At 42.4% G+C, this 27239-nt stretch overlaps 1 protein-coding gene across 4 annotated transcripts in view; it reads left to right on the plus strand.

Moving 5' to 3' along the window:
• Nucleotides 1-1045: 1045 nt before the first annotated feature.
• sdk2b (sidekick cell adhesion molecule 2b) overlaps nt 1046-27239 on the plus strand; it is a 261907-nt gene continuing 235713 nt past the window's right edge. For all 4 annotated transcript variants that reach the window (XM_034119923.1, XM_034119925.1, XM_034119924.1 and 1 more), the window contains exon 1: nt 1046-1836. In XM_034119923.1, the coding sequence (XP_033975814.1) occupies nt 1749-1836 (88 nt within the window). In that variant the 5' untranslated portion in view covers nt 1046-1748. The remainder of the gene's footprint in view (nt 1837-27239) is intronic.

Below are 27239 nucleotides of genomic sequence, written 5' to 3' on the forward strand. Positions count from 1 at the left end.
TTGCCCTCTTGCTGAGTTTAGTCACAGTATGTACTTTGACAAATCATAATGGGGTCCCTGAGCAGCCCTGAGGGTGGCCGAGGAACTGGAAGCACTCCGTCTTGGTTCCCCTGATGTTAACTCTCCTTATTATTACATTTTGTGCAAGGTATCACATTTTGGGGATGAGAGGGAGAAAGCTAACAGGATCCAGAGAATCATGCCGAGAAACAACAGAAGCTATTACCATGGTGCATTATTTCCTTACTGCCCTGTGGTGGCTTTAATGCGGCTCGCTATTCGCAAAAAAACGAACAAAAAAACATTAAGCACTCCTGCTTTCTCCTAGCAAGGCACTGTCATTTTCAAGACAGGAACATTTGCTCTGTCGTGCTCTCTCATTCTCTCCCTCAGCCTCCACTTTACTGATACTGTCATTTTGGCAACAGTATTTGCTCAGTCACTCTCTATCACCCTCCCTCCTTTCTCTCTCTCCTCTTCCTCCTTCTGTCCTGCACTCATTCATTTCCCCCCTTCTCCTTGTCCTCCTTCCTCTCCAACACAGACGAGATAACATGCAGCAGTTTCAGTCCTGGCTTTTGTATAGACTTAGCACAGCCATTCCTGTATTTTTCCATCCATGACAAGGTCCTCAAACATCCTTAAAAAAAGAGAAAGAAAAGAAGGTGTGCTGCACTAACCTACACAACCATCACTGGATTAAAAGGTAGCCAAAATATAAATCCTTTTAATGATGCAATAGGACATTTAAAATACTAGAAGGTCAATGAACTCAGACACATAGTAAATCCCAACAGAAGTATTACAATGATTTCCCCTCAGGCACCCTACTCTGGCAACACAAGCACGCGTTCCTTAAATCACAAAACAAAGGACTATATTCATTCCACCTTTTTTTGTGGCGTGGAAAGCAATAAAAAACCCTCTCTCCTGTGAAAGCCTAGTGTTGTAACAGTGTGTTTTTGCGCCTGGCCGCTTGGTGGCAACCTGCGCTGCGCTGCCTGCACGTCAGATCCTAATGTTTCCTCATAAAGAACCCGGGACTCGTCCTCATCCGACGCACACCGGCAGCCGGGCTCTCCTCCGCGGCAGGCTCCGACCATGACAGCGTGCGCTCTCCTTCCCCCTTCTGTTCTCTTTCTTTGCTCTCCTCTCTGCTGAACTTCTCCTACAGTCTGTCAAACTGAAACGCCGACCTTGACGGCGCGCTGTGGACAGGATTCGAGTAAAAGTCTGTCCGCTTTTTTTTTTTGTGAGGAGAAAAACTGGAACCACTCGGGGTGCCGGCAGCAACGGGTGAAGTTTGAAGTAAGACGCAGGAAAGGAAGATAACCTCCAGGACGCATGAGGAGTCCGTGAAAAAGTATGATCCTGCCTTGTTACAGGTGCAGCGAGCAATGGACTAACCTGGATTCATCTGACTGAGTTGCATCCAATACTTCAGAGAAACCAACTAAGGCTGCTTTGCTACTTCTAGGAAAATATCTCTCTATCCTACGGAGTCTGTGGAACAAGAGCACATTATAACTGTAAAAACGAATTTACACTCTGAATTTCTCCGGTCACTACAGGCTGCAGGAACAGAGGCTCGGTTTTGCGCTCCCAGATCGGTGCGCTTTGCCCGGATCCAGTGCCGGCAGGTTCCCGCACGGAGACCCGGCGTCAGGCGGACAACAGCGGAACCACACCGGGACACGGACACAGAAGCACACCGGGCACTTGTTGTCCATTCTGCCCGGTTTGGGACAATGTTTGAGGACTCCTGGAGCAGATCGATGTGGCGCGCCACATGGATTTTATTTTCCTCCTTAATCATCCACTCCACACAAGCTCAAGGTAAGAGGGACACGGTGTTGGTTAGTCATCACACGGGCCCATTAGTGTGTAGCTCCCCTGCTATGTTGGATGTTGGCGTTTCCATTTGTGGCGGTACCGGGTCTGTGATGTGTCCATTATGCTTAGCCTTTTGTACGTAGCCTATACTTTCCTCATTAGGCGACACCTCACTCTGTGACACACAGTCCCTCTTAATGACACACACTTACACACAAGCAATCCATTACCGCTGTAATTTCCTTGATTAAACATGTCATTGACACTTTTCCACATTTGTTCCCCATAACTTCACCAAAGTTCAGATCATGCTTGAGGTATCAAATAGGCTATAATATGATTATTGTGAGGCTCTCCAGTTTTTAACCGTTTATTATGAAGAATCAGTATTTCTTTCCAGCTGTCAAGATTTGTATAAACCATGACTGCATTTTCTAGCTTGAACACATGCAATGAATATGTCATTAGAAGAGCAGCTGTTAACAAAAATGTTAATCTGATTAATAAGTACTAATTAATTAATCAGCCAACTCCCTCAGAAATTAAACTTTGTGCCTGAAATAAACAGATCCATATTGATATGCAGCGACTGATGCAGGCGCGTGCACTCAGAGCATTAAATGTTTAAAATTAATTGGTTCTCTCTTTGAGAATTATGCAGCCTGTTTCCCTTGAGCACGAGGCGAGCCACAGCCAAGTGTGGCAGTTTGCAGGGACTGGAATTGGTGGCTGCTTTTTGTAGGGTTTTTATCTGAGTAGTTGCTTTAGTTGGAATACAACTCAGATTCTCCACACAATAATCCCACAAGATCCCTGTGATATTCCTGTGAAGACCTGGAGTGTGTCTCTGGTTCCCAGCATTTAGTAACCTCAGGCCCTCACCACATTATTCTGTCCCTGTAGAGTTGGTTAGTTTTATATTCGTACAGTAGACAGTTCCTTTCCAAATGATCATATCATTAATTGTTTGCTTTTGAAACAGAATAAAACAGTTGCCTTGGGGAATGAATGAATGTGTTGTTGTTTTTACCATGCAGATAGGCCAGTGTTGGGTCTGTTTTCACCACCATGGGTCCCTGAGGTTGCTCCAGAGTGTCCTCAGCAAAGTAAATCTTAATCGCCACCCCACTCAATTCTTAGGAAAAGCATTCTAAAACAATTGAAGAATGACATGGATCGAAGGTTGTTCTCTCCTCCCTGTAATCTTTAAGGCTTTATTACAGGAGGTGGTCTTTTCCATGGTGACACAACTTAAAAAATAGCACTATTGCTCTTTGCTTTCCCCCACTGCACACTCTCCACAGGGGTAATTGGGATTCAGGTATTGCTGCCACTGTAAGGAGGGAGTATTTCATCTGAAGATAGACTCTAAGCCCTCGATGGCGCTCACTCAATAATACAATGTAGAGAAGATGAAAAAAACAAAACAAGGCAGATATCCATCATTCATGAGGGCATATCCTAGTGCCTGACATTTACAGGAGATTGATAACTTGTGTGTCCTAGGGATTAAGAGTCCTGACATTGTTGCTTCCTCTCTTTCTATAACTGTATCTCTCCCTGCTGTCATTATCTGATTTTGGATGCTTGTTCCCACTCCTCTCTCTTTCCCTCTTAATGCCTTTTTAACCATTCAAGTGAAATAAGAACACATTATAATTTATTTACTGTAGTGCCATAGGTGGAAGGCCTTGACTGTCAGTCACTCATTCTCTTTCTGTTCGGGCCATCCAGCAGTGGCCCTCGGATTTCATTACATAGTCGCTCCTGGGTCAGGACATGTAGGATTTAATTGGACTCTAATTGCATCCCGAACCGTCTGAGTGTCCGTTTCGGAGTGCGGCTCGTTGAAAGTGACCCTCGTGTGGGCCGCTCTCTTCCCATGCAATGATTAAAGAACATGATGAGGCAAGCAGCATGCCTCTGGATGGACATGTCAGCCACTGCTTGCCACATTTTAATGATCAGCCCACTGAAACGGCTTTTTAACGACGAGAGAACGGCCTTCACCGGACCAAATTGCTGTGAAGTCTTGCTTTAAGCGGAAAGAGATAATCCTCAGTGTATATTGGCATTCGTTATCATTGTGAGCAGCAAGAAAAAGAACAAAGTTTTAGTGTTAATACTTCAGTACCTGACTGATGGCTAATGTACACTCGGTGTCTGTCAGTAGGTTTGATGTTCTTCTAAAACGGTGAAACGTTTTGCATTTCAAACAAAGGCCTTGTAAAACATACACACACTATTTTCGGTAGCTGACACATACAGTAAGAACATTCTTCGTTATATCATGTAAAAAAAAACAGGCCATCCTCCCAACTAAAGTGACAGTTATAGGAGCTGTCTGGTCTGTCCCACTGTTCACTTCCATTTATTTACTGAGGTCATGCGGAGACAATGCTGGGCTTGCCTGCTGCTTTTGTCGTTTCTTACACGTCTATTTTGGAACTCGGAACAGCGGGGGGGGGGGAGGCTCTATTGGAATGTCATGTTTGGCATACATACTTCTGCATCACTCCACGTCTGCAGATTAGTCTGACTAGCTACAGCTCGACTTTAGGAGCTTTAGAGGGAGTTGAGGACTTCATTCTGTCAAAGGCGTGGCACTCAGATTAACATCCATAAGGATAGTTTTGACAGAGTGTGTGTGTGTGTGTGTGGGGGGGGGGGGGCTGCTGGGAAACTGCCTGCATTAGAATGAGCTATTTCATGGCTGTTGTCTGGCAAGGATGCAAACGCACAAGATGTTTAGAGGGCCGCTCTGTTTTTAGCTTACTGTATTGGACATGGTCCTTGACACAGTAATAGCAGTCAAGGATGTCATCTCCATTTTACATCTGTTAGAAGATTGTATTGAAATTGTGTGGCCGGAATGAAATGCATGCAGTTTGTGAGCACCTCTTGACTGCTTCTGAAGGAAATAAAATTGGATGCATTCTTATCCCAGGCGACAAAGTAGGGCACATAATCATAGAAGTACAGCAGAAATGTTCTGAGAGCTACTAGATGGCTCTCAGATGAAGAGGTGGAAGCTATAGTAACATTTGTTAATATTAAAGGTCCCATGTCATGGCCATTTCTACTGATCATAATTCCATTGTTGAGGTATACTAGAATAGATTTATATTGTGCAATGTTCCAAAATCACATTGGTTTCTCATACAGCATCTCTGTAAGTATGTGTATTCACTCTCTGTCCTAAACGGCTTGTTGGAGCTCCTGCCCCCCCCTCCTTATGAGCCAGTGGCCGTCTGCGAGACAGCGAGACACAGCGAAACCCAGCCCGAAACCAGCCCGAACACACACACACACCCGCAGCCTGGCTGGGTGTTTGTGTGTGTGCTCACACACCGACTCACAGCCTCGCCGCGTCCCGCCGTCTCAGGGAGGAGAAATTCGGCGGAGCTGCAGCTGAGAAAAGATTGAGTGTGTGTGTGTGAGGAAGTCCGCGGATTGGTCCATTTGGACCAATGGGTCCATTTGGGTATGGGCACGTTACTGTACCCAGGAAGAAAACAATGGAAAAATATAAATCTCCAACGAGGCGTTTTGGGGCATAGACAGGTATTTTCTGTGTTAGAGTTTTACTCGCTACAGGGTGTACTTTGAGGGTTTGTGACTTTGCAGACCGTTTACATGCATAAAAAGCTTCATAACACACGAGACGGGTAATAACCGGAAAAGCATGACATGGGCCCTTTAAGACTTTTGTAAATCCTCTGCATTCATCTTTAGTTTCTTTGAGATGAATCCACTTCTTCACTGAATGGTCAGACACTTGAGTCGTCAAGACATTGTGTTTGTGTGGCCATGTGATACAAAACGATACTTGACACCCTGAGAAGCCAATTCCATGAGGCTATAACACAGACAACATACAATGTATTTAGATAAAGGGACACTTAAAGTCAAGAGTCTTGAACAAAGGCACATTTGGTCTTTGATATTAGTCATCCTTTCATTCAGCAGCAGGAACACGTTTTTAGTGGGTTTATTTGAACGTGATAGATTGTGCTAAAGTAAGGTAAGAAATACGAAAATAAACTGATTGAGCTTGTTGTGTGAATGATGACAGTGGGATTGTCACAATGTCTCCAGACTACACACGCCCTGATTTGTCACTCATCTTAATTGACAGACTGGGGATATCTGTTTCCTTGTAGCAGATGTGCTTTGTAAAATTATTTGAAAGAAAAAAAAGACAAGGCTATCCTAGATCCCTGCAACCAGCACTTTGGCAAAGGTCACAACATATTGCTTTAAGTATTCAGGGCTGGCCAGAAATCTCATGGTCAAAGTCTTGTGATAGATTTCTCCGAGGGATGTCTAGAGTTTCACTGTGCTACGTTCAATAAAACTTAGCTTCCCACCCAAGGTCTCTGCTACTGGCAAGTCCTAGAGAGAGGTGTAACTGAAATACTTTTTCCTCTCTGGAAAGCACTTTCAGAGCATCTGCAAATGGGGCTCTTTTCATTGATCCTGGCCCAGTTCCCCAATATCAGTCAATCGAAGAGTTTACGAGTATTTCTAAGTGGGACTCTGTCAGTGTTCTTACATTTCTACACTTGCACTTTAAAAAAATAAAATAGGGTGATCGCTAATGGCATACATATTAAAGTTCTGCGCAACAGAAATACAAAGAAACTCAATATAGATTTTGCTCGGTTTAAGAGAGAATGCATACATATTATAAAATAGTTCAAACTTAAGAATGGTGACAAAGTGACAATTATTCAGTGACATTCTTATTTAGATACCCAACTGAACATACATGGTACATTCCTTATAAATAATATTTAACAACAGTGCTGATATATATTATTAAGAAAGCCTGTGGCTGAACGCAAAACCTCGGGATGATTTGAATGAATCTGGAAGACCCCGTCAGTGGACTTCCCACCTATTGATGGCTATAAATCCAACTCTGCACTTTTTTGAAATTGCTTCTCCTGTATACTCATAATAGTCAATACACATTATGCAGGTTTTATTATAATACTGATTGCTGTGTTGAAAACCCCCTGGAAACCACCAGGAAAATAACGTTGTGTTCTTCACTGGGTGGATAACAGCATAATTATTTTGGGATTAAAATATTCCTCTGTTCATCATGATAATGAATATATGTGACAAGACAGTGTCCTCATTGCACCTTTAGAGCTACCCCAACTTTATTCTGTTCAAGAAGCCTTCACATTCATGGATTTCTGTGTTTTATGGCTCACTGGTCCATGAAGCATTGGTGCCAAGATGCCTCATAAGCACAAAACGATCAGCGTCACTTTGGCGCCATTACATAAAATGGTGCCACCAGGAACGCCTTGCTACTGTGGACGATGTTTCAAAGTATCATGACAAGGCACAATCAATGCCATTTTGAAACTATCTGTTCAGTGACCGCATTTGCTTCTCATTTCCTTCATTGGCATGCAAACAACTTATCATTTATCTCTCGTCTCATTGAGTACATACTAAGAGCTTAAATACAAAAATGTAAGCCAGTCTTTTGCTTCAAAACAGCAGTTATTTAACCCTCAAAATGACTATTGGATTAAAACAAAAAAGATTTATGTTTGTCCCCTTTCATCTCACTTCTAAGCATTGTGCTGCCCAGACCAAGAACTGTTGGACTAATGCGAAAATGTAGCAGCCTCATTCAGAAATAGTTTCTATTTAAGCCCCTGCCAACTTACCCACCGTCTGGAACATGGCACAAAAGGAGTCTGGTTGGTATTTGCCAAGGCTGTCCTTTGTGTCATTGCATTGTTATTCATTTGAGTTTTGTTCACACTGTTTACGGACTGGGAAAAGAGGCCATCCAGGCCAGCTGGGAATTCTCACCATACACTCAGATGGACAGTGGTCAATGTTTGACTGAAAAACAATTTGGACTCTGCAATAAACACAGAGGTACTATTTGTCTCCCTTCTGTCTTAAAGGGGACCTATCATGCAAAATGCACTTTTGTACGTCTTTTATACATGAATATGTGTCCCCGGTGTTCCAGGGAACTCACCAAGTGTCAGAAAACACAACCCTCTCTATTTTCCTCCATACCCAAATCTCTAAAAAAGGGGCTGCAACGGATCTGATAAAAACGGATCCAGATTTGAACACTGTCCTGACGTCAGGACAGTGGCGCTACGGCTATTTGGCCAACTCCACCAATCAGGAGGAGACAGCCACGGCCATTGCCGTTCGAAAGCGCTGGAGACGCTGTAGTACATATGCCAGGCCTGTAGATGGTGCTGTTCTCACTGAATCTGCCCTTGCAAAAACAGAGCTAAAAAATGTCAAATTGAGCAAAATGAGGCATGGCTAAAATGCATGATCTGTTTGGTATTTTGAAAAAAAAAAAGTATAAATATGCCTTATATAGGTATGGTCCTACACTATATTATTCAAATATAGCATGATAGGTCCACTTTAAGTAGTGACGGGCTTATGATGATTGTTCAGCCATATATCCTAATTGGGGCTCTGACTGTAGTGTATTATACTGTTGATTCCTTTTATTTAATTTTTTTTACTAAGTCTTAAACAGGTCCTTTGATCATTATGCTGTGCACTAGGGCAAGCCAGATTTCTTGCAGAGGAATTAATACATTTGGCCTGTGTTATGTGTAGGTCTTACAACTACTGAGGTTGTGCTTTTGCACCTTTTTATACAGGTGGTGCCTCTTTACCTTTGATGATCAGCAATGAGAACACTGCTACCTTACATTTGTATTGCACTTTTAGCTTTTCAGTACATACATGGAGCACTACAGCGTTGTTCCTTTGAAGCTGCCGCTGCTGCTTTCAATGCACCATGTATGCTCTACAATAAAACTTTGGCCTCAACAAGGTTTTGTGCCAACAGTAGATTGAAGGTTTTACGGTAGGGCATTTCATCTTGTTTTAATACCACTGTGGTGAAAGCTTATCCTGTGTTTCCATATTTGCTGAGCCAAGCTAACCCACAAGTCTGCACTCTTAAATTAGCACCTGGAGGCCTTCTGCACCTTTACACCACACATCAGTTTCAGCTGCACAGTGCCAAGTCGTGAGAGTGATTTGCTCCTGCTGCACATGTCCTTCAAAGTGGGCTCCAAAATGACCCCTAAAAAAATAATAAGCCATGAGGTACGGATGTGATTATGGACTTGAACTTTTCTCTCGCTTTTTAAGAGGGCCATTATGCATGCAGGGAAAGGCAGGGGGGAGTCGGAGTCAAGGCTTGTTTACCAGCATCATCCCTCATCCAGCTCGATGGAAATGAGCGCGGACCTTTAGAGTGACACTAGCTTCAAGAGGCCCCCAAACCTGACTCACTCATGCAGATCCTTGTGTGTGTATAATAGAAATGCACTCAGTTTGGCTGGGGGCTTGGGAAACCACCTCTGAACCCTGTAATTGCTGTTCCCTGGGGGAGATGTTTTTGTGAGTGTGTGTGGTTGCATGTTGAATTTGAATTTGTATGCATATATAAGATGGTGTGTGCTATTGGGTGTGTACAAGTGGCCAGTGAGCAGTCCTTTAGCTATCATCACGCCCTGACTTTCGACCACAGACTGACTCCCATGGGACTATCAAATTCCCCCCCCCCCTAAAGTGCAGGATGAACAAAACGACGGTAAACAAAGAAACAACCCTGAAACTGTAGTTCATGGAGTTCACAAAAGGGCGTTAAAGCAAATGCCCAAAGCCATATATTTTGTGAATGAAAATGGATTTATCCTTAACTGCTCCTCTTTCCTGCATAGTTTGATATCACCGGTATTATTCTCTCTTGAAGAAGCCGGATGACAAGCAAATCAATTTAAGGGATTAGTTAGGGATGGTATAGAGCCTGATCGATTCTGACAATTGCGCCATCTTCAACAGACATCTCATCAAAGGCCCATTCCCTTTTTTTGCCATTCCATTACCCATCCATCCAGTACTTGGATCCACTGCCTATTTACCCATCCCATGCAGGAATAATGGGGCCTTCACCCCCAGTTGGATTAATCAGCCATAACCATATGCTACCGTGTGCAATTACGCTGCAATTTTGACCAAGGGAAACAGCTGTTGCCATTTGAAAGGGTGGAATAAGATTGTAATTGCCTTAACTTTGATTTGTAGGGTGCTTTGATTTGATGAGAGAACACATTTTAAGCTTTACATAATAATAACCTCGGAATGAAGAGAACTATTAGAACATGAGACTTTTTCTTCTTCCAGATGCATTCAGTGGATAACCTAGCAGTTATGAGGTATAACTCACACATTATATAAGGAATGACTGTTTATTCATTTAGGTTTGAATAGGCTTTCTATTTTCAGAAGCTTTGTTTTAGATTTAATCGTCTAATAACATTTGAATATATTTAGGCATGGCGGCGCCTTAACATTTTGATTTAGAAGGCTTTCTCTAATCCCTCAGGTGAGGCAGACTGCTGAGATCCTTTACACCGCAGCCTCTTATACCGCTTATCTGACACCATTATTGTTTACACCAGAGTTCCCGTTAGCCGGTAATTACCGGACAATGACCGGTAAAATATGCTGAAGTCCGGCAAATCTAAATCTCTCCGGTCAAAATGTCCGGTCAAAATAATTTTCCCTTAGCGCAATACCGCATCAGTTGCGCCACTTATGTGACAGACAAGAATAGTATGTGACAGACAAAAGAGTATGTGACAGACAAAAATTGTCAATTCTAATGTCTAACACTTAATGTGGAGAAAGAGATGTCCTGTATGGGTTGATTGTGCGTTGATCTGTTGGTAATGCCTCGGGGTTCCGGTGGGCATGTAAACAAATGCATAATGCTGCGCTATACTTTGTGGCCTCATCCGGTTGCATAGCGACGCTTATTGTTTAGGTGTCTTTTAACAAGCAGGTAGTCATATCATTAGCTAGAACTAGCTAGATCTGATCGATATGGACATAAATGCGAGTAAAGTCTAATCTGACAGGAGAGAGAGATCGGCTGCTGCTGACGAGTCGACACGCAGCTCTGCATGATCCCCTGCAGCGGCGAGCAGAGCAAAACACACTTCAGGTTAGAAAATCACACGTAGCTATTTTAATTACCTCTCAAACTACCTAAACTAGTTATAGATATGTTTAGTTTTACTGTCGGGTCACTCATTACTGGATCCGCGAGCTGCATGATACTGACGGGCTGTCAGGAGAAGGAGAGAGCGCTCCGTTTATTATTCCCGCGTTTTTGTAAATTACTGTACACTTTTGAATAATGTAGTTAATCTACTATAATTAGTTTGTTTAATGTCGAATCATATCAATTTGTTTTAAAGCTCAATAAATAACAAAGAAGACCTTTAACCGGCACTTATCTAATTTTGTCCGGAAGATTTCAACTTTAACGGACATGTTGACCGGCAAAAAAATATTCTAACGGGAACTCTGGTTTACACACTATTTTGATCAATTGGCTGGATTTGATGTAAAACCTACCTACTGTACAAAAGCAAGTTCTGTGATGCGGTTGTGATCATACACTCCAAGATTTATACTTTATAGAACTCACTGTCAAATACATTTTTATGTCCCAGACCGTTGCAATATTGACCTGGAGTTAGACAACTGATCTCAGATGATGTATACTAATTATTATAAAAGTAATTCCAGTTACAGAAATCCACAAATTGTCAAAAGGGATGGAAAAATAAAAAAATAAAAATATGTGAACAACTTCAAAGACAGTCACTTTGCTCAAGTCCATTGCCTCCATACTTTCCTCCATGCCCAAAGTCTCCTGATGCACTCCCATTGGATACCTTTATTTTGGCTACAATATAATCAAACTGCTTTCAGAAGAATCAAGGCACATTTCATAATGTCTGAAAACCCACCTTTATAAGCATAATGGCACAATTATTTACCATTTGGATGTTTAAAACATTTCAGGAATAGGCCATTTCAAGACAAAAAGTCATGTAGTCTGTTCTAGGGTTTAGCCGCACCATTGGTTGAACCCTGATAAGACATTAACAAATGGATTTTCTTCAAATCCCAGAAGATAAAAGATCAACAGCAGATTGATTGAAGACGAAGAGAAAGAAAGGGCATGAGGATGAATGTCTAAGTGGAAGCACATGGAGCATTAAATGAAACTAGAATGTTAGTTGTAATGGAAGACACCGGGCATCAGAATCCGTTATGTTGAAAACTGTAAGGAGTATTTTAAGTGGAAGGTTCAATTTTCCCAACCCATTTGTGCACCTGTCAGTAAAGAAGATGGTGCATGAGTCACTCTTATTTTTCATAGGACTGCCAATTACTGGCTTTCTTTTCTCAAACTTTATAAAGAAGGATACAGTAAATGATACATCTCTTCTTCTGCCATTCATAGTCTGTGTCTTTGTATAATTATCCAAAAAATGAACTTTGCGCTGAATCAGAGCTACAAAAAGGGAGAGTGTAATAATGAGATGTCTTCTTAGTGCCTCAACTATGCGAGGCCAATATTTCCTCCTCTTTTAAAAATACACCAAATGACTGATCCCTGACGTTGCTTTGAAAACTGTACTCATTTGAATTTCTGAAGCATGTTCTTATTTCCCTTTTTTTGTCCTTGTTTGACGCTCAAGGGCCAGTCTTGAGAGATTTAAGGCTCGGTTCCCTCGATGGAACGCGTCTCACATCTCCGAAAAAGAAAATGTGCTCTGCTGGTATTCGCACATTGATCATGGACGCCTGTGATATTGTTTTTGAAGAGTTCCTTTTGACTCCTGCCAAACACCATGTAAACACCAAGCACTGTTCAAATGATCTTTTTGTTAGCAGATGTACTTCACACATGTCTTCTTATGAGTGGAGTGCCACACACAGAGAGGGAGTGATGCGGAAAGAGAAGAGAGAAGGTGATGGCAGTATCACCAATTAACTGGAGGCTAATCAAAGGCGTTGTTAGATACTTTGAAGTGGCTGTTGCTGATTTCTTCCTTAGCCACGTCCCTTATCTCCGCTAGAATTAGGTTTGAATATAACCTGCTTATCAAAATACTTATCTATGAATCTGAGAGGTGTATGACCATTGACCACACTTTGAAAAAGACATCAGCTCAAGTGCTTAACACTTGAGCAATTCAGATTTGTTCAATTAACATCTTGATAATCATTTGCTTGGATGCACTTCACACATAACCATGCCTCCTAAACAGTGTACTTAATGGGAAGGACCTGATGATAATGGAAGGTGACGGAGTGTGATGGACGGTAGGGTGCAGGGCTTTGAACCGCAGCATAACTCGCTCTTGACCTCGATTCAAGCACGCTAATAGGTAGCCTTGCACACGTTCCAAGATGGCAGCGCTCGGTAGCACAAACAGCTTCACCTTCACATTTTGTGTCCCCTACGTGTACTAGTCGGACAAAGATAATCACTCTCAGAGCTGAGCAGAACAGGCAGGAAGTGCTCCATCCATCTTGATTTGTCAATAGTTACAATTTTAATTACACCTGAGTGCTGTCAGCCTGCCAAGCTGGGAGTATTGATTCGTTCCAACTAATTGATTAATTGTTGCGTTCAAGGGGGCAGTTTTCCCTGCATCCCCCCATATCTTTTTTTTTTTACCATGCCCTTAATTTTCCCTTTCTGTATACTGTTACTGAGTGTTTAAGTTTTACCTGCAGGCAGTTGTGTGGAATAAGTGCAGGGCTTGTAAATAAGAACTGCCATATTTTTCACGAGTAAAGGAGTGGTATATTAAAAACAAGGGGGGTCTTTTGTTTCTGTAAAGCAATAGGTAACAGTTGGTTGCAGGGCAAGGGACGCAATACATCACCGTAGCCATTATGTGACAGTTAAAGGGTGGCGGGAGATCTGGAGGCACATCTGCCAGGGACCTTTTACTCAAAACTGTAGCTTAAATTTGTGCGGCTGTTTTTCAAAGGCTCAACAGTCTGTCGGAATGTGCTCCGACCTTTTAATGCCATTTTAGAAGACACTATACACCTTTGAGCAAAGACGTGTGGACGGATTGGCCTAGCACTACTACTGTCTCTAAATCATCCTTCCTTCCTGGCAGAAGTCTTTAAACCTCTCATAAAATGACAGAACTGTGGAGCTGCTGTGTATCACAGCCAACCACACTGCTTACCGCCCCAGCTCCAGTCTACATAAAACGACCCCCCTTAACAGGCTAACTTTACAATTGTCTGTCATTGAATGGGAAAATTGGTAGGGTTTTATAAAAATGTAAAATTCCAAACCATAATTGTGGTGGCTAAATATTGTTTACCTTCATAAAAGAACATTCATTTTTGATTAGCAGTTTAGAAGCTTTATATATTTTTTTATGTTACAGCCTTTGTTAAAGATGTGATGTTATTGTTGAAATAAACTCAAATAAAAGTAGGTAAAAAGATAAACACCACGGTGACTTCAATGAATGACTTGTATGGTTCAGTGCAGCTTGTTCTTTTAAATATTTATACTCAGTGTGTGGGCTTTGTTCAAATGAATGAGTTAATGAGTGTTTTGACAGTGTTTGTTACTTGTGGCCGGTGGTAGGGGGGGGCTATAGCAGACATGATGACTATGGGAAAAGGGGTCATGCGTCACCCTGAGTTTATACTGTATGATACATCACAAACACTTGGCCACAAACACTGGCCAACACATACCCAAAACATTACAATGCAGCTTTGTTTCTTTACTCTGCCCAACAGTGGAATTCCTTTATTAAAGAGGATTAAAGTGACCGTAACCTAGTAGTTTAACAGGGTAAGTTGAGGGAAAGTTTACATAAGTTTCAAGCTGTTTTTTACCTGATGTTCAGATTTCCCCCCTGACAGAAATCCAAGCATGCATAGCCAAAAGAGAATACCAGAGAGGAGAGCATTAAATCTCCAAAACAAGTGTGTTTATTCTCTGCATGACGTTCTGAAATGTTTGGATTTGTAGCTTTGCACACATCCAACTGAAGGCATTATAAGCACAACGTTCTTTCTGTGTACTTTGACATTTTAGATATAAACTGCCGAATCCTATTTTGAGTCTCCGGAAATATAGTGTTGTGGTAACAAACGAGCACTTGTGACCATCTATGTTAATAGCAGATGCAGGGGGAGTGTGTGTGATGGTAGTGAGGGGAGATTGATGCGGGGCAAGCAATGTTCGTATGTGTCCATAGATGTACGCTCTGGGAAAGGTAATCATAGCTAGCCCTGTCACTTTGGCAACATGCAGGCAATTTCTGACAAGTGACAGGAATAACGTCAATCATACAACAAAAGAAGAAAAATCTTGAGGTAGCCCTGTCCCAGAGAATAAAAAAAAGCCTTGAAGAGGTGCTTTACAGTGTGACTGCAACACTGTATAAAAGGTTTCCTATGCTGGCCATTTACTTCCTTTTTCATTTATTCTGGAAGCGCTAGGATACAACACAACCTACGCACATGGTCCGCTATCCCTCCGTCCTTCATGGTTCTAACTCACACAAACACTCATGTTCCCACAAACTCAAACACTGATGCATGAAAAATTGCTTTTTTACGCTGTGGGGTTTATTCATTTAAACACTATCTGAATAAACAAACAACTAGATAAACACAAAGGCAGAGTGCTGCATGCTTAAGACCCCCCTCACGCCTGCTGACACACGCACACACACACACACACACACACACACCCCTCCGTGGAACTGAGCACAGACAAGCAGCACTGTTTCATTCTGCATCTGCTTTTTTCTCCTGTGGGATCCCGGCAATGATTGTATGAGGATGTAGCGGTCTTAACAGACCACAAAAAAAAGGCACACACTTACAGGGGCAGAGAAAACAGAATGCACCGAAGGAGCTGTTTCTTTCAGTTCCCTGCAAACATGTAACTCTAGCTGCCTGCTGTGAAACTTTTTCCTTTGATTGTTTTCCGTAAGCTTTAAATGAACACTGACATTTTACGGAATACACATTTTTTTGCCATTTTTCCCAAAGACACATGAGAAAATTGATATCTGGCACAGATGGTTGGGTTTGTTACATGAATGTCCTACATAGAAAAGGTGCTGTCTGCTGAAATATCACTGATATGTTTATGATTTATATATTCAATTGAATAATTTAGAACTCCTTTGTACAAGAATACAGTCGGTGAGGAAAGATATTCCACTTAAATGCAACAATTATGACATTTTAAAGACAGCTGGAATGAACCACGTTGGTATAAATAGGCCAAACACCTACCTGTAATTGTATGAATATAAAACTTTAGGAAGAAAAACAAATATAACTCATCTAACAAACAGAAACTGAATTCACAGTAAAGCAAGTGGGCGGCAACCATGACTTAATGTTGCATTCAGCTGATCTGTTGTTCTAAAATACCATCTAATGGCTCTTCTTTTAGGTTCTGGAAACGGTTTGTTCCCAATTTATTGTTGAAATAAGTTATTGTTATTGCATATTAAATAAATATGAACAAATGGCCTTTTTACAAAGTTAAATACATGCAAATGTAAATGATAGTTGTCAGGGCATATGACTTATGATCTGATGATCTTGACTCATTTCTGATGACTATAACCGTGGTTTGCGTAATGAACTACTTTGTTTCTGCCTGTGTTACATCTCACTGAAGAGTGGCTGTTCTCTGATTCACATTTGAAGATAATGATTGGACAAGATACAGCAAGTTGACCGCTCCCTTCCTTCTTGCATCAATAAAACTCTTTCACCCCTCAAAGAGTTTTTGACAAAGCTCAGCTAACTATTGCCCCTGCTTGTAGTCTTTCCCAACCAAAACTTGTCCTTACCTGCCAAAATGATATCCTTACTGTATGTAACTTCTCATGTTACCCGGCTTAGATGGCAAACAATTGTCAGAGTGTTCCTTTCAGAATATTTTGCAGGGGGATTAACCGCTGTATTGAAATAGCTGTGATATTTTAAAAACATAGCTGCTGGTAACACATAGTTCAATGGCCGTAGGAGACTGGATACCATTTTGTTGTGGGATACACATCAATATTTCAATGTGAAATCATTTCTGCTGATGAATGATTCAGTTACCCATTGTGCATTGTGTCGGCCCTGTACAGATATTGAGTCAGTGTCCCGGTCGGAGAGCTCCTAACAACTGTCATTCCTTGGCCTCTGCAGCTGCTGCCGTGCCCCTCAGGTGCAAACACACACAGGCCTTGATCCTTTGACCCACCAAGCCTTGTCTAATCCCCCAAAATAGATCTGTACCCGTGACCCGTCAATGCCAGAGAAGTGCATGATAGGCCGGAAGACACCGTCGTGTTCAAGGATATGGTGGTTCACAGCGATGATGTACCAACTGGCAAACACAAACAAGCTGTTTGATGTTGTGCTAACAGAGCCCTTCCGGGACCGCTCCGATCCGCACTGTTCTCCCCTTGACTGACTGACATTGTTTTCCTCTTTTATCACTCGGAGAGGAGGCTTTGAAATTAGATTGACAGCCCTGATCAGAAACTATTTATCTCAGTCTGTTTTGGGACGATGCAGTAGGTAGGAGGCACAGGGTTTTTGCTGGAAGCTAGCAGCAGGACTGACAGACCAGACAGACATGTTGTGTTTGTCTCCTAGAGACAATCTGTCGGACTGTGGCAGTGTATGCGGCCAAAATCTGATCCCGTTGTTCAGCCAGGGCCTGGGGGGGGGCAGCTGTGAGATCGGTGGGCTGTCAACTTCCCATTGCCTCCTCCAGGTACAGCCATGCGAGAAAAAACAGTTTGATTATTTTTGCCTGAAGGCATCGCTCTCTCTCTCATCCTCTTTCTCTTGTTTTTAATGGAGGTTGGCAATTTTACCTTTTATGTTTCTCTCTGTCCTCCTTATACTCTTTCTGCTCTGCTTGTTTTTTTTTTAGCAACAAGCTTTGAGGAACGAGGAGGGAAAGAGAAGTTCAAAGGAAGCCCGCACACTCTGTCCTCAAATATCATTAGGCTATCTCAGATGGCATTATTACAGCTTCTGCCATGTGCTTGTGTGTTACTCTATCCATGATTTTCTTTTTTTTTCTGTATCTTTGCTTGATTGATTATTTTCTCTTTGAGCCTGTGTCTGCGCACACAAATGCGTGTACATGCAGCCAATGCGTGCCTTGCCTTCCTCTGGCACGGGGCCCGGGGCCACCAATGGGCCGCCCTGCCATCAGCCCCTCCATATTGAGCAAGACGTCCGCGCTCCCCTCCAGCACAGTGCACGAGGGAGCTGCCCTCTGTTTGATGTCACTTCTGTTTTGCTCTGATCTTCCTCCACCAAAGCCTCACAGTAACACAGTCGTACGTAAGCCGAGATAATAGAGAGAGAATAGTATGAAGGAAAAACATCTGGAGTGTGCAGGAGCAAAGGTCCCAAACCACATGCTGAATCAAAGCTGCCTTTTCTGCACCCCCTGAAGGATATATGGCTTATGCTATTTCATCTTTTAACTATAATCAACGCTGCTTATGTGAAGATTCAAACCAATAACTACTCCATTGTTAACCAGACACTTTTAAAAGAGCCATACTATATCCCTTCATTGGCACAACATCAACAAATGTAGTTTATTCATCTTAGCTTATCAAACTGAGCACTTGGAAAGTACAGTCTCAGTTGTTTCATTGGCCGTGTAATGAAGACATGTATAACTATCTGCAACAATTTTGTGGGCAACAATTATGTTCTGCCGTATCAATACATGATCTATATCCGGCTTTCTCTATTAAGAAAATGATGGTCAGTTGGATCAATTCACTGTTGGTTGTGGTCTCTTCATGTAATATGTTGGAAATAATTCAAGCGTAAAATAATGCCAATGTAATCCTTTGAATGTGAATCAATTCAGGTGGCGCCTTGCTAGCTGTTTGCATGCCTATACATTTTGTAATTAACACATTACACTGCGTACAATTGTGTGGCCAAATCTAGCAGATGTCTTATTTTGTTTTTAGTTTTTAACAGAATACGTATACGGTTGATTTATAATATATTGTAGAGTTCCAAATGCTGTCCCTTTTGCATAGTGTTTCATGGCAACCAATATGAATATTTCACATTTTCTTTGCGTCATAGAATCCCATTATCTTTTCGTCACGATCAGATAAATGCATTTGAAATAGCCTGCTGCTGGAGATGTCATTTTGATATGAATGCAGGTGAAATGTATGAATTAAAACAATAGGGCCAGCATTTCCATGTGATATGTTCAAGTGAACATCATGTATGGTATGTGAAAAATATGATATTAATGCTTGCAGAACTTGTCATGTGATGGACCCTCTATCCAACACTGATCCAATCTGTTTGGAAGCCGAGTCTTCACTTTTGCCCACACAACTCCAGAATGTGCAGAGATAGAGTCAGCTGGAAGATGAATAGAAACCATATAAGGCAATAACTGACAATGGGTGTCAGCAGGGCCGTTACTTCACACCTGAATGTTTTTATTGCTACTGGAGGTCCATTTTGGCGGAAACTGAAGGTCCCTGCTGTGTTTCGTTTGCTTTCTCAATAATTTATACATTGTCTGTTCTATTGTACGTTGGGCGTGCAATGGGCCTCGGCCGAGAGGAGTTGTGTGCACTTTTCCCGTGTGCTTGCGTGTCTGTAATGCACAGTTGCTGCAACCCTGCGAGTACCACATATCTGGACTGTGTAAGAAGGGTGCGAGCAAGCATGCAAGATGGAGGGATTGAGAGATTGTGAGAGACATGAGGAAGAGGGAGGGGGGGGCGAGAGACGGAGCCTGCACAGTTACTGAATCCATAACGGATGAAAAGAGCCTTGGCAGGAGTCTTAAGGGGCTAATAAAATAAAGTTCTCTCAGATTAGTTAGCTAATAGAGCTGTAACATAGTGTTGCCTCTTAATGCTGAGGGGAACATGGCCTCATGTGTGCTGGCTGTGATGTGGGGGGAGTGATGAGGCAGGATAGGGTGGGTGGGAAAGCGGGCGTGAGGGGTTAGGCGCTAACGGAGCACCTGCTGTGAAGAAGGCCTCCGGGTCTGGTTATTCAGTCAGGGGCGAGCAAGTAGACAAGGAGAGGAGAGGGAGCTACCTGGCATGAAATCACCCTCCCAGCTGCTTCAGTACTTACCGTACGAGATCAATGCACAGGCTATGGCTACATGTGTTTTCGTAAGCTAGAGGAAATTAGTGCTTTCTGTAAGGCATCAGAGGAAGGATTTCTGCACTGCTGTGGAGGATAATATTGCCTGGCTGGCAAGGACAGGAGTATAAAGGCTTTCATTGAAAAGTGGCCTATTGTTAAACATGAAAAGACTTGAGGAAATACTTGAAAACAGTGCATTCATCCACAAGTTATAAAGCCATATAGAGAACAGGTCCGGAAGAGATACGGTAAAACAACCGAGGCAACATCGAAGTGAACACAAAGGTTGACCTTAAAAGATTAAAAGCACTCTAGAAGGAACAGCCAGGAGTGTCTTTATCAAAGAAAAGAAAAAGGTATACTCCTGACTTTCCCTGATTATTGACTCAACGCTCTCTGTAAGGGTGTTGCGTCATATCCTGCAGTCCCCACAAAGTTCTTCTCTTGAACTGCATTCCATAAAGCTGTGATTCATGGGCGCAACATTTCAATTGGCAACCTCTTTCCAAATGACAGGAAGTCCACTGCTTCTCTTTTGAAGTCTCCACTGTAAGGCAGGAGTGGCCATGGCTCAGTCTTTATCTTGCTCTGTCTCTCAGGGCTTTTCACAGTGAGCTATTATGATAAACGTCAACTTTACAGAGTAGAAATAAAGAGTTGTGGATCCAAGGCCAAGTCAACAGCACATACAGTCTGTGGATCCTGACACCTATTCCTGCAGAGAAAATGTGATTGTGTATTTACAATAGGGCTGTGCACGCTGAACATGTATTTCTATTGAAGAAGGAGATTGCAGCCCATTGTCATACCAGCAGAACATGGCCTTGCTCTTGTGAGGAGACGGAAAATGGAAGCTACGGAGAGAGAAAAACAGAGGAATATGATGTTCTCTCCAGAAAATGAAGTGGTGAGGAAGAAGTGGTATGGATGAGCGAAGAGAGGGAAGTACCTTGTCTCTTATAAGAGCGTACAAGTGGCTCTCTCAGTGCTGTCATTTTAACAGGAATGTTTAATGAGAGGCCTCTCTGAGTGGGGACTGATTGAGTGCATCATCTGTATCCCTGCCCCCTCAGTCTGATCCCGCTCTTTTCTTACTAAGATCCTTATTCTCTCTACAGTAGATCATCTCATTGGAGCTTGCTCTGGGAAACTAGACTTCATTACTAGTGTTTTTACCTGAGGGCTCTTCTAGTAGTCGTTATGTTATGCTCCTTAATGCTAAATGACTTTTTATCAAAAAATATAAGCACATCTTTTGTAAACACAATACTTTTAAGTGGTGCTTTTGCATCTAAAACTCAGCTTTATATATGTATATATCAATTAAATCAACTTCTCACTATTTTCCATTGCGATAGTAGGCATGGGGAAACAGCAGTATTTTAATCACATCTTGCCCTTTTCCAAAATTATTAATTGAGAGTGAAAGTGCTAAATTATATATTTTTTGTAGGTTTGACACATTCGCCCATTTACTGTATATCCACCACCTTATTGTCAGCCAGAAAGGAGATTTCAGCCAGAGCTTTTATAGACATTATTGAAAGAGAGAGGGATGATGACCTTTATCTGGAGTAAAGGTGCTGGCTTTAACTGTAGTGTCTTAACTGGAGACCAAAAATAATCGATGAAATGGGCAATGTAATTAAGTCTTAAGTATATTACAGGGGCTGTAGGTCTAAGCTGGGCTACAGCAGAAGCCATTACTTGGACTGCAGTTATGACACAAAGGATTTGACATCATTCAAACAGATGATAAATCCAGCATCTTGCCATTAATGAAAAACATGATATATGTACTTCTTCTCTGCAACTGTAAAACTTTCTGACACACCCAACGGACAGTGCCATAAAAATAACTTGAAATAAAAAACCTGGTAATTGCCAACTGATCTGAGGGAGACAGAAACCTGAGAGGCACTCGACCAATTGGGTAAGAGGCCGCTACACACCAAACTGACACCAAAGAACACGTCCCGACGGACCCGACTGTTGTGTCGCCTCACGTCTCCTGTAGAGATGGGTGAGTCCTGATTCATCCGGATCATTAACCCGGATCCTAGTAATGAGCTGGTCGTGACGAGTCTCCCCTCTCGATTAACCCGAGTCTGGTGACGTACAAATTAAAACTATAAATTGCGTCACTCACTACTCTCCTTATAACATGTAAAATCACATTACAACGTACCCCAGTCCATCTGCCTTTAGCAAGTAGGATAGCTGCCAGAAGTTATCGTTGGGCTCAGGGGAGTGGACGCGGATCAGTGAAACTTCCTGCAGACTCGTGCGGACTCAGAGCCGTAACCGTAGCAGATCCAGAGATCCAGAGATCCAGGTAGACTCATCATGCACGAGTCAACAGCAGACTCAGATTCGCAAATCCTGACTCACTGAATCAAGGGAACTTCCTTCACTTCCTGCAAACTCGTGGGGACTCAGAGCCGTAACCGTATAGCAGATCCAGAGATCCAGACTCTGGGAAGTCATTTTACTTGGGGGGTGCGGACAAAAGTGGGGAGAGATTTCAACAACAGTAACATTAAGTTTTTCAAATGTACACCATTTGCAGCAAAACATAGCAGACTCGCGCGGACTCAGAGCCGTAACCGTATAGCAGCAGATCCAGAGATCCAGCAGACTCGTCGTCATGCACGAGTCAACAGCAGACTCAGATTATACATAACTGTCAGTTGCAGCCGTAGCATTATTATTGGTTTAACTAGCCTAACAGTATATTTTTAAAACATTTTAAAATGACCATCTTGAACAGCTACAACATTAAAATACTTCTAGGCAGATTGTGGACAGTAACAAAGTACATTTACTTAAGTACTGTACTGCTCCACTCCCATTCAGGCAAATAGTGTTTCGCTAAGCTGAACAGCCAATCAGAGTGATTTCTTTAGCCGACGGCCTTTTACCGACAGCCTACCGATTCAACATGTTAAATCGGTGGCGGAAGGTGTCGGCATGGCCGAATAGACACGACGGTGCGGGACACGCCAATCTGAGTAGGGCGACAGGACGCTCATCGACGGCCAGACATCTATCGACGGCCGAAATCGGCACGGTGTGTAGGGGCCTTAGGTGAAAAAGTAGCAGTTGTTTTATGTGCTGCATTGGAAAACACACACACACGCACACACACATATGAGCAGAGTGGAACAGCAATTTCAGCTCCCCGCTCAAATCATTCTGTAATCACCCTGCTCCAGGCCACTCCAGGTTTTCTATTTTCCATTTCCCAATCGTTCTCTGCTTGCAGTGAGAGGAAACCTGCTCTAGTTAACTCCATCGCAAATATGATAAATGCTATCCTTTTAGTTGAATTACACAACACAAAGAAATTCAGAAGGGGTGTAATGGCTCACGAAGTCGATAGAAAGGCGTGAACAGGAGTGTGCAGGTCCGCCCCAGGCGGGCAAGACGCATCAGGCTTGGATTGAAAATGTTTCAACTTGAGCAACACAATTTGCTGTAATCTCAACTTTATTAATGTACAGAGACAGTGGCAAACACAAAGGGCCTGGAGGAAAATGAGTGAAACAATTGGAGTTCCTAGTCCTACCTGTGTGAGACAAAAACCAGGAGGATAGAGAAATCAATGAGTTCCTATAATAGTATACAGACACCATTCAATACAAGTGCAATGAATTGTTTGATACACTGCAACAAATGTATTATGCATGCTGGAACATAATTAGAAGTATTTCATTGTTATGCCTTAATTATAGTCGGTAGTAAACTGACAGGAAACGAGGGAGAGAAGGATCAATTCTCAATTACCCAAATTATATAAATTGCATCCGAGAAACAGAAAATCCCACCGAGTCAGTCTTTAAAATGTATTTATTAACAATAATTCTACATTGTAACACAGCCAATGAAATGACAAATAAAATCCCGAAAACTCCTGAAATCTGTGTCAATGGCATATTTCTGCATAATGAATTCACATAGCATTCCCAAGGCCTTTTAATCTAAATTTAGCAAATTCTTTATTTGAGAAAGAGCGAGATAGAGTCTTACTGTAGCGGGTTACTTGATGCCTGATTTGGAGCTCTGAAGCTGTTTTTTGCTTTTCAAAATGAAATTAATTGAGAGCATTTAGCTTGATTAATAGTCACTATATTAGTCACATGGCCTTAAATAACACATTCTGTGATATTCTGGGGTCCACTTGGTTGCTCCCACTGCCTCTCTGGATTTTGTTCTTTATCATTTCTTACCACTGCAGCTTGACCAGAAAGGGAGGGAGTTAAAGTGGGGTTTCATTAATAAACACTAAAGCCATAGGCCGCTGCCGTAGCTGATGCTGTAATGATTAATGAGCACAGAGCTTTAGCCTCAGTGGTGGTATCTCTGTTGAATTAGGCTCTGATTATGTCTTGCTGGGTCACACATGACTAATGGCTCTGGGGCCTAATTCATCCTTCCTTGAGCCTTGCCATGTGGCAATTGGCCGTAACTGTCTGTATGTGATCTGACGTCTATTAAAAGAGCTGGCATGCATTATGTACTTTCACACTTAACATGAATTTTAAAAACAAATATTTGCTCCCGGTAATTTGTATTACCCTGGTGATGGCTCCTTTGCCCCATGGGGGTGCACAGTCTCTACATAATTAGGACTTGACCATTCAAATGTGGGATTAGGATGGCGCTTACTTAACTACAATATACCTTTCCTACCCTAAGGGCAGTTTTTTTCCCATTAGGACTTCATGAAATGGCTTTTTGTTTACTCATTATTATTTTGTGTTCATTGCTGGCTTGTGATTTGTTTGTAGGAGGTATGAGGCGGGAGCCGTTGTATTGATACTGCGTGGGAGATGAATGCCAATACCTACAGTATGCCCTCAAAGACAGGTTTAGGAAAATCATTTATTAAGGGAAATATAATGTAAAAGCTGATCACTAGTGTGAACTTTCTAATTACAACATTAATTTAAAGGGGACCTATCATGCAAAATGCACTTTTGTACGTCTTTTATACATGAATATGTGTCCCCAGTGTGTCAGGGAACTCACCAAGTGTCAGAAAACACAACCCTCTCTCTTTTCCTCCATAATCAAATCTCTAAAAACGGGGCTGCAACGGATCTGATACAGACTGATACAGATTTGAACATTCTCTGAGGTCAGGAACGAGGAGCTCCGCCTATATGTCCAACTCTCCACCTATCAGGGGAATGAGAGGTTGCCGTGGCATGGTAACAGCATGGTAACATGACGCTCGTGCCTCGCCCTCCTTTGCAGGGGGGCGTGGTCAGCTGCAGCTCATGCAAAGACAGGGCTGGAGGAGAGCAAAATAGAGCAAAATGAGGCATGGCTAAAATGCATGATCTGTTTGGTATTTTGAAAAAGAAACTTCACAGACATGTTTTATATAGGTATGGCCCTACAATATATTATTCAAATATAGCATGATAGGTCCACTTTAAGTTTGACCTTTTTCAACTTGACCATAAATCAGGAGACAAATGAGGTCATGGCAATCAGCAATTGCAGAAATGTACTGGCTGTGATGGGACCAAAACTCCAGTATAGAAGTCAGACATAATGCATGCCTATGCACCATTGGACTCATATTTTGAAATCTGGAAAAATGTATTTTAAGGACATAATTCAAAGGATATTGGCCTTGTGTTGCAGGCTTGCCAACGTAAAGCCAGAATCAAATGAATAATCACCCTTTACTCTTACTTTGTGTGTTAGGAAGGAGAAGTCCTTCTTTTTCGGGTAAATAAGTGCCACCACATAAATCCCCATACAACTGTAGCTAATTTGACTGATGTACCGAACTCATACCCGAAATGTTGGCTTAACAGAAAATATTGCTATTTCATGACCCAATACGCCCACTCTCAGGCCTGTTGACTTGTCGTTTTGGTTTCGCTAGTCACCATTCTGCTCCATTTCCTTAGCTGCAATCACACTGTCAGTATCTGATATGGTGTTAAGCTGTGGCTCATTGCACCATGGCTGTGCTTGCTGGGTGCGAGCCATGTGGAAGTGGCGGGCATGCTCCTCTGGACGGATGGAGTCAGGAGCGGGGTGGAAGGAGCCGCAATCAAGAGTAGTGGCAGTGAAGGGATCCTTTACAGCTCCCAAGCCTTTATTTTTCCATTCTGGCGAGCTTGTTGTTTACTGCTCAGCAGCAGCAGCATGATTCTCTACTGGGCTAATTTGTCACCCCATAAAAACAGGACAGCACTGGTGCACATAGAGTGGGAGTCGGTGAGCTTGTTATGTTCGTACAAGGGAGGAGAAGATAAGACGAAAGAGAAAGATAGCCATATATTCAGAAAGAGGTAGCATCTGCGAATACAGTTTGTGCAACAAAAGGGAAAGGGGGAAGAAGATGTAGGCCAAAGAAACATGTAGAGTAAGGAAGATAAAAAGGAGAAAAAGTGATTGGATTCCAGCTTACCAGGCTTGGAGGAGGAAATGTAAACATAAGGAATATTAACATGTTTGTGTGTATGTTAAAAAGATGGCTCTTCCTCTTTCATCTTCTTCTCTGTGTTCAAGAGTACGCTTGTTTGCTATTCTGAGGGTCTGCTGCTCATTAGAGGACCCTGCAGACTCCTTTAACAGTGCGTGCTCAGCTGACCCGGGCACCGCTTTGTGACAGTACACTCCAAAAATGCTGCTGTTACAGTACACTGTGATGAAATCGCTGTAACGATGATATGTTTCCGTATGCACATACCAAAATCAAAAGTATTTTCTCTCTCTGTATCCCCCTTCCATCTTTGTCTCTTTGTGCCGCAGTATGTTTTTCGACTTTTATTTCCCCCCTCTCCTCCTCTCTGTGTGCTTGGGTCAGTAATGAGCTGGTTTGGTTTCTTTTTTCTGCCACAGGCATATTTTTCTTCTCTTCTCCATCACAATCCCAAACCCCCCCCTTCCTCATATGCTATCTTGTTTTCTGCTCTCAATGCCTCTTCTCCCCCAAGGACCTTCCAGGTTGCTTTTGTTTGTGTGTCTCTTATTCACATTTCCCCCCAGTTTAGAATACTTTAATTATATTCCCATGAGAATCTGACATTCAGAAGCATGCGCTACCTACTGAACAGAAGTTGTCTCATGTTCGGCACATGTGGTCCTCATCTGTCTTAAGGTGTGAAAAATGTATGAGCACTTGTGTCATTGCCCTGGGGCTGAATGTAGACAGCATCACCCACGGCTCTGTGGTAGAATGTTTAAATGAGACATTCCCTCACACTTGGTCTATAACAAGGAATCATGCATGTAAGCATACTGTGGCTTTCAAAGGCCATGAAGGCATGTAGCATTGAAGGTATGTCTGAATAAATGAAACAAGGGAAATTATTCAAACA

The sequence above is a fragment of the Trematomus bernacchii genome, unplaced genomic scaffold, assembly GCF_902827165.1.
Source record: "Trematomus bernacchii unplaced genomic scaffold, fTreBer1.1, whole genome shotgun sequence".
NCBI classification, from domain to species: Eukaryota; Metazoa; Chordata; class Actinopteri; order Perciformes; family Nototheniidae; genus Trematomus; species Trematomus bernacchii.